Raw genomic sequence first — 9109 nt, 5'->3', positions numbered from 1 at the left:
AGATACAGGAGTTTAGTACTTACTGAGACAAAGTAATTTATTTTTCATATATTCAATTTTTCATAAAAATTTAAAATGGTATCTTGGACCTTTGACTCCAGTGATCCTCCCTGGAACAGAAAGTGAGGTTGGGAGGAGGGATCAGAATTTCCCAAGGAAAGTTTTAAATTAAACTGTTTTTAGTCCTCCTCACTTGTCCCCCAGGGAGTGAGAATCTCCCTGCTGTGATAAGCAAATGCTCTTCCAGAGAGCTCTTAGTAATAATCCTTCAGGAGTACTAACTGGGTTGGAAATCACTGACCTACTTTAATCCCATCAATACAGAAAGCTTAACGATGTTCTCTAGTCCAATTACTAAACTGTACCCAAGACAAGATGGGCTCCACCAAAAGGGATGCTTAGGGGGGGGAAAAAAAGAATCAAGATGAACACCTGGATTGTAAATGCTAGTTTAACAGTATTTCCCTTGCAATATAATCCTTGAAATAATTTTATTAAAAAAAAAAGATGTTTCATTTTACCACAAAAATACATTGAATAATTTAAATTATTAGCACTTGAACAGATTAAGAACACTGTTTAAAGCTATTTAAAGATAAATTAGTGAGTCAAAAGACAGTGATGTTTAATTAAAAATTAAAAAATTTTTAAAAAGTAGAATATTCTTAGCATGATTGAGCAGAGTTGAGTTCTCACATCAGTGGAATTGGCATATTTTTAGATATTTTGACCTTCTCTGGGAAAATATGGCCAATAAAAACAAATAATAATTTAATTTTTTAAATTTCTGATACATTTCTCTTTGACATATAATTTTCATCTTTGTATTGAACAGTGATCTAAATTGATAATGGGTAGAATATACATTCTAAATCTGGTTAAAATATGCAATGACAGTTTAACCATAATAGCCATCTTTTCTTGTGTTCTTAAAATTCTAAACATATTCATTGTGATAGCTGATCCACCAGAAAATTGAGAATTGCTATCTCGCAGATGAGAAAACATCATGCAGGGGATGTGAATGATGCTTTCATAAATTCACAAAGAAGGTGGCTTAAAAATAATCCTGTACTTAAGGTACACTGTTTAAAATCTTGCTCTTGATCTTTGCCTTTTATATAACAGTCTATCAAGCAAAACAAAAATTATAAAGATATTAGTAAGGTCCACAGAAAATACAAATCTCACAGTAAGCTTTAGTGCCTAGGTAACTCATCTGATTCAACCACATAATCGCCAGATCTCCACTTCCCTTTACAATATGTAGATGTACCAGGTGGGAAACATAAATGTGGCTTATGGATCATGATGCTATGCTTACTGATACAGATCCAGGGAAGAAAGTTGCATTCTAGTGCTTAATATTTAACCCCGGTCATTTCCATGGTGACAGATATTTATAAGAAATCACTATCCTGTAACTGCATAATAAGGCCTGTTAGAATTGATTGCTAATAATTGTAATGTATTTAGAAAAATAACATGAAAACATCATCTATTTGACATAACAAAATGAAATCAGTGAGCACAGGTAATAGGGATATGTAATAACAATATGTTCTCTGCCCACCCAGGTAACCACGCCCTCTGCCTCCCTTTGAATGTGACACTGTCGTTCTAATATGAGAATCCATAAATATGGTTTTGGCGTAGCTAGTTGGTTATGATTATCTATACAGTAAGTTAAATGAGAATTTCACCGGAATGAGAGAGGAAAAGAGAAAGACCTCTGTTAAATTGAAATGCTCGATTTGGCCGCAGAGATGACCCATCATTCTAACAGGTTTACACTCTCAAGTGCCTGTGGTATTTCCGTCACATGGGAGTACTAGGCTCACAGCTCTGGACTGAAATTAGAAGACTGAAACTAGGATGTCCTCTTGCAACTGACAGCCTTCACCATAGTAGAAACCAAAAAAAGGGGGTAGTGGGAAAATGAAAGAGAAAACATTCCAATTTAAATGTATTTCAGAATGAATAAATGCACGTGATTCCCAGTTGTTCAACAAATAGTCTCACGAGAAGAGTGTTTTAGCATACCGAAAGGCTTAACTAGTTCATGTGTCTGCAAGGTGTGTAAATTTTATACGAGGCAAAGTCTTCCGTTTGTATCTAAGGCCTCTGGGAGCTTGAACGTCGCGGAGACCTTTGTGGTCCCCCGGGCCCTTCTCCGCGTGGGAGCCACCCGGCCTGAAAAGCCTGGGAGCCGCCAGGCGCTGGCAGCACGTTCCCACGCTCAGGCCGACTCGGGAGGCAGTGGTGACCCCAGGGGTTCCTTCCCCTGGTTCTCGCCCTCCCAGCCCCGCCCCACCCAGACCGCCCCTCCTCTCCGGGTCCCGGCTCCGGAGCGTGGGAGCGCAGCTGCAGCCGGGAGCAGCAGGCGGAGGCATGTCCTAGATGTGCGCCCGAGACCGGAGCAGGAAGCCCAAGATGAAGCGAGGAGCTGGCGACAACGCCGGGGGGCCGCCTGGGGACCCAACTCCCGCCCCCTGCAGTACACACGCAGAGCCAGCGCCCGGCCCAAGCTTTAGGAGCCAGTCACTTACTTGATGTCTTCCCACACCTCCAGGCCATAATTGCGGATCACCAGGAGCTCCAGCGCATGATTCACAAATCCGTACTGCGAAGAAAGGGGGAAACCTGAGCGTCGGGGTCAGCCGCAGATGGGAAAGGGCATGAGGACGAGACTGCTGCATATGCCGCCACTGCGCTGCCCTAATATTGTACCCCGCCCTCTAGGTCCAATCTATTTGGGGGGTGCTCGCTGCTAAAGAGGGGCATTACAGGAGCGCAACCCTTCCCCCCTCCCCCCCACACACACCATAAGGGATACTCTTTATCACTGTCCTCCCCACCCCCATGCCGCCTTCCTACCCCCACTCACCTGTCACGGCTCATAGGCAGGTGGGGCATGGATAAAGCGTGGGAGAGCTGGGGGGACACGAACCCTGCGCCTCCCCCCAGCTCTGGCGCTCAGCCTCCTACAGCCGCAAGGCGGGCCTGAGCTGGGAAGCCCCCGAGCCTCGGCTGTAGGTCCCCTTTTCCGAGCTCGGGCGCCGGAACCCCATAGGAAGCAAAAGCACCCAACTCCCCCGCCTCTAGCCGTTTCCACTTCCCCTGCCCCGGACGCTGGCAGTGAGGCTACTTCGCGACCAGTGGCGCTCTCCCCGGACCGGTGCCAAGCTCAGGTGGCGCGGCCGGTTTCGTTAGGCAGCCGGACTCGGGCCATCCGCGGCATGAGGATCCAGGCTGACCAGCTTAGAGTACTCACCATAGTGTCTGCGCCGGGAGCCGGCCAGGCAACCCCCACGCAGAGACGCGGCGGATGGGACCCAGGCGGCGGCCGCAGCAGCGACAGCGCAACAGGACCGCGGCGGCAGCATAGAGCTGGAAGAAGCGCAGCAGTCTCGGCCCGCCCTGATTGCCACCTCTTCGCAGCCAATGGCGAGTCGAGCCGCAGGCAGGCCGGCTTTCAACCAGTCAGCGGCAGAGGGGGGAATTCGGATGCTCACAGTACTGCTGCGCTCCAGGGCCTTCCCGCCCCCGCCCTGGTGACAAGGCTTTCATTTGAGGCCATAACAGTGACGACGGAAAAGCCCCAGCTTTGCTCCTTGCATGAATATGGAGGCAGGGAAAAGCACCTATATTAGTCCCACCAAATATATTCATATCCAAAGATCTACCCTCAGAAGTAGCAAAAACTGAGTAGGGGTGCGTGCGTGCGTGCGTGCGTGCGTGTGTGTGTGTGTGTGTGTGTATTTTGCAATGCACAAGCCTTAAAAGGAATCCGCCCTTGTCAGCATCCTCTTGTTTATTGTCGTCTTGCAGATAAACATTTCCTTTGTGGCTTGGTCCCTCAACACTTTAGAACAAGCTGAAGGCTAATAATACTGAGCTTCACACATTTCATTTTCAGTCAATGAAACTAGTTAAGTGGGCCAGCTAAAATTTTGAGTAATCCGTTTGGCGATGGTGGTGTCAAAACCAGCTCTATCCACTACTAAACGTCCCCACAAGATCCAGTGATGTTCTATGCTTTACCCTAGTGGGATGCCCGATCCGACACCACGGCCAAGAACCATGACTCCGACGTTTTTAACTTTCCATAATTTGGCCTCTGTTGTTGTTTCTCACAGGTAACAGATGAACTGGAAAAAACCGAGTACAAAATGAGCAGACTTTTAGTTAATCTATCCCCACCTCAGTCTATAATCTACCAGACACTTAGGTTAGTTAATGTTCTGAGCCCCACCACAGAGGCTCATTAAATATATATTCAAATATATACACACACACACACACACACACACACACACACACATATATATATATATATATATGTGTGTGTGTGTGTGTGTGTGTGTGTGTGTGTGTGTGTGTGTGTGTGTATGTGTGTGTGTGTGTGTATGTATATACACATATATATATGTAATGTTTGAACTCTGTAAGTAAATAGAAATAAAGAGAAATAAGGACAATGCTTAATACCATTACACTGAAGATTAGATAGGGCTTCAACTGTTATAATAATTAGAAGCATTAAAATAAATCAACTCATCTAATATTTATACCAGGATATTTATAATTAAATAAAAATGTTTTATTTCTGAACAAAAGCTTATGAAAATTAGATTTAGCTCTAATGTTATCCTTTTGGGGTCGAGTTGATTAAAATAAAAATGAACTGGTCCTACCTTGGTTACAGCCCACACTTACACGTGCTTGGGAGAGATTGTCAGACTTTTTTATAAGGATAGATCTACCATGAATATATCAAAGGTTCATCTACCTTGAGCACTGAAAGGTATTTTAAAGGTCACATAGTAAAACTTTATTTTTCTACATCAGAAAACCTCTTACACATTTTGCTTTGTTGAAGAATAATGAAAAATTAACATCTTAGCACAGAAGTAATAATTAGTAAAGGAATGAATTGTGTTCTCAGAAGCCCTGGAATATTTTAAGATTCCCATGAAACCAGAACTAAAAATACTTTCTTATAGTCTCACCCAGGGGCAGTTAAACCTTATCATTTTGGTTGAAATGCTCACCAAATGTGAACTTTATGATCCATTTAAGAAATGTGTTTATAATAACATAAAGAGTCCATTTCATAGGTGCTGAGTTTGAGTTAAGTTAATCCTTAAATCCAAAAGTGGCATTGTAGAGAATATAAGCCATGGTTTTCTGATACCTTCTTTTATTATCTGTCCAACCCCCGGATCAGAGCCAAAGTCAGCAGAATAAAGCAGCTCATATTTGTTCCATTCTATTCTCCTAAGAGAATGAAAATCAAATCACCCTGAGGTATGTTTTTCTGTTCTAGCTACCAAAATAGTGTGCATTCACTAGATTGAACTGCTCTTCTTTCTTCTTTGTACCCTGTTGCTTTCATTTTCATCTCTGCCAAGAAATCAGTAAAAAAGACCACAAATAATTGGCCATAATTTCCAAGGTTACTCAGACTTACTTTTTGGGCTTGCTATGGAAATCTGTTGTTTTTCCAGTCTAACCTGGATAAAGGTGATTCACTTGAACAACAACAACAACAAAAAAGTACTGTAGAGTGAACGGAGTTGGAAAGTCTTGAGCTGTGACGTAGCTCTTCCCACATATGTCACATTAGGTATGTTGTGGTAGACAAAATAATGCCCACCCCTCCCCCATCCAAACATGTCCTTGTCTTAATTCCCAGAGTCTGTGAATATGTTACCTTACCTAACAAAAAAGACTTTGCACATGTAGTTAAGGCAAGGATATTGATAAGAGCAGAGTATCCTGGATTTTCTGAGTGGGCCCAATATAATCACAAAGGTCTTTATAAGAGAGAAGCAGGAGTATCAAAGAAAAGATGTGATGAAGCAAAGGCTCTGGAGTGATGTAAGGAAGGAGCCATGAACCAAATAATGCAGGGGGCCTGTAGATGCTGGAATGGGCAAGAAAAAGGATTCTTCTCTAGAGCCTCCAGAAGGAATGCCACCCTGCTGATCTTGATTTTAGGACTACTGATTTCCGGAACTATAAAATAATAAATTTGTGTTGTTTTAAGCCATCATGTTTCTGGTAATTTGTTACAGCAGCAATAAGATACTAATAGTGTGTGCTGAATATCTTTCCTGAACTAAATTTTGAGATTTCTTGAAGACCTTCTAAGGATAAAATGTTTGTATTCTTTAAAATTCATCAGTTGAAGCCCTACCTAATCTTCAATGTGATGGTACTAGAAGGTATTTGGGCTTTAGGGAACTAATTAGGTTTAGGTGAGGTCATGAGGGTGAGGATAGGGCCCCTATGATGAGATTAGTGTCCTTATAAAAAGAGAGTCTGCCATGTGAGGACACAGCAGGCCAGGAAGAAGGGCCTCCTCAAGAATCAAATTTGCCAGCACCTTCATCTTGGATTTCCCAGCCCCCAGAACTATGAGAAATAAATGTCTGTTGTCTAAGCCACTCAGTCGACAGTATTTTGTTATAACAGCCCCAGCCGTTATAACATGAGACATACATATAAGTTACATGTCTATGTTAATTTTCTGGAGATGTCAACAGTAGAAAGTCTTCCACTTTATTTCCCAACATATCCTGTTACTTTATGTACTTATCTCTTGTTCTCCTGATGACCGTTTTGTGTTTCACACATGAATCATACTGATATAGTTTATATATAATGTAAGATACTGCCCCGCTTCCCCCAATGTATGGCCGCAACATTCTTTGAAAGAAGGATGTGTCTCCAGGATCCCAGGATTAACTGTCATGGAAATTCTTGGTCTCTCCATCAGTCATAATTCTGCATTGAAAGCAATAGAAACTAGTTGTAGTTGACTTAAACAGAAAAGAAACTCATGAATATTGAGTAATTATCCCAATAAAAAAATGAGAAAACATAAATTATGTATAATTCTATTCAGCGATCTAAAAGTTATTGAGTCAGTTGTATGTATTATACAAGTGTGCGGATTTTTACAAAGAAATAGCATTATTTACTAGTTTTGGACTTGAGGAGTTGAAAATGTGTCTTTGTTCTTTTTGAAGGCAGATGCATTTCAGGTCCTAAAGATTTTTTTCCTACCTGTATTCTCACGGCTGGAAACCCTCCTTCCATTATCATCAAAATCCTTGGCCTATTTCCCAACACTAATTCATTTTTCCATTTTTTTTCCCATTACATTTGAACATCAAGAATATGTAGTAGGAGGTAGGTCATCCTGTGAGTTGAGAATGAGGTTCGAGAAAAAGCCAGAAGTGAAGCTAGAAAGCCGGGAAAGAAGCGGAGCAGCATACAAAACCATTTTCTTTGGGGTAGGGAAAAAATATCCAGAGGAGAAGATGAGTCACATTTCAGTGATGAGTCTGTGAATAAATATCATGACATTACTTATCATGGATTGTGCTAACGATACTGATTATACAATTAAGAGTAAATCCAGTAAAACCTCTGTAGGCTAATTCATTGACTTCTCTAGATTCCAATTCTACCATTTCATCTTCTAGTCTATGGCTTAGGTATTACTCTTTGGCGCAGGTTCACAGTAACTGTCATTTATTTTTATCCCAGATGTAATTAACCTGATGGTGTACGATCTGGCCTGGGTGGTGTCTTTGACTTCAGCCAGTCAGGGGAAATTTTATAGCACCATTCTAACTATGACTCCAATCTCGGGGACAATAGCTTACAGCGTTTGCATAAATAATCAGTCAGTTATCCATCCAGGAAGCTTCTCTGAGTAATCAAGGATGGCCTTATTTTGGAGAGATCTCATAGTCATCTGCAGGCCTCATGATCACAGTACTGCGTTAAACACTTGAAGAGCTCGTGTCCCTTCTTTATTCTTTCCTACCCCTACTGTACACAGCGGTGTTTTCAGAATAAAGAGAAATTAATGCTGGGCTTCCACACAAGAAGTACAGCCCCAGGTTGCACATGGTGCCTTGGAAAGAAAGTGGTGCTGTTTACCATTCTCAGAATCCCCCAAGTGGAACCTACTTCAGTTAGGGTGCACAAGTCGATGATGCCCCCTCTGCTGCTTCCTGGCAAGCTGGTGGACATTAGTGTTCCCAGTTCCATAGGAATAAATGAGTCTAGTTTTTGCTTGTGGTGGCACTTTCTAAGAGCAATTGTCCCAACTTGTCCTATGGATCCATGCCACCAGGCTATGGCATACATTAGGCCCATAAAATGAGTGAGCAACAACTAAAGAAATGGGGTGGAAAAGACAGGTAGTTTGTGTAGGATACGCATGAGCTATTAACAATAGCCTTTTGAAAATGGATTTTGGATGCATTGATCTGTACATAGCAAAAGCCTGAAACAAGGTTATGGGTCCTGTGTTTCCACACAGTTATCTTGGAGGTTTCCTTTCTCTGTATCAGAACAAATACATTTGTATGACTTGGAACAATATTGTTTTTATTCGATTCAATGGTTCACTTTTCTTTTCAAACAGAACTCGTTTTAAATTTTAAGAAGAATTTTATTTAAACACCTTTATTACAATATTTATGTGGCAGCTAACAAGCTTCTGAGACACAGGATAATATTTGATAGACTTTGCAACTCTGCCAGAAGCAGAACTCAAAATAAACATGTTATTTAAAGCAACTGTGAAAGTTATAATAAAAGGAGTGTTGTTAGTGTCAAGGTTTTCAGTGCAAGGTCCAATAGCCGTCCTCTTTTGCACAGAGAGAAAATGAAATACTTAAATTAGGGGGAAAAAAATTGGAGTATCAATAGCAATGCACATTTACCAAAAACCGGAGAAAAATATGTTGAGAGATATGCTATTTGCTGAAAACTTTAGTTGCCTATATATGAAGGCCCATGAATCGATCCACAGAAAAGAGCAAACATACACACACACATACACACACATATTTGCACACATGCGTGCACACACACACAAACGCACACAAATTTTCTTTATCCTCAAAAACCGAAAATAGTTTTTCCAAACCAAAAGTCACAGACTTTTTCCCATTCATTCTCATTTCAACCTTATTATTTTTGTCCCTCCAAATAACATGTTCTTAGTCTGAGGGTCTGTGCTACCTCACTGGCATGGCCGAGGAGTGGACTCCTGAGAGTTCCTAAACCTCCAGAAATATAT

The 9109-nt window shown here is 41.7% G+C and overlaps 1 protein-coding gene across 1 annotated transcript in view; it reads right to left on the bottom strand.

Moving 5' to 3' along the window:
• GUCY1B1 (guanylate cyclase 1 soluble subunit beta 1) overlaps positions 1–3440 on the bottom strand; it is a 47127-nt gene extending 43687 nt beyond the window's left edge. Inside the window, exons 1-2 of the mRNA XM_011360328.2 lie at positions 3275–3440; positions 2550–2623 (exon numbers count right to left, since the gene is read on the bottom strand). Of these exons, the coding sequence (XP_011358630.1) occupies positions 2550–2623; positions 3275–3277 (77 nt within the window). The 5' untranslated portion in view covers positions 3278–3440. The remainder of the gene's footprint in view (positions 1–2549; positions 2624–3274) is intronic.
• Positions 3441–9109: the final 5669 nt, after the last annotated feature.

Source organism: Pteropus vampyrus, unplaced genomic scaffold (genome assembly GCF_000151845.1).
Source record: "Pteropus vampyrus isolate Shadow unplaced genomic scaffold, Pvam_2.0 Scaffold53, whole genome shotgun sequence".
NCBI classification, from domain to species: Eukaryota; Metazoa; Chordata; class Mammalia; order Chiroptera; family Pteropodidae; genus Pteropus; species Pteropus vampyrus.
Note: the sequence above shows the minus strand (reverse complement) of the source record. Positions and strands in the feature narration are given on the sequence as shown.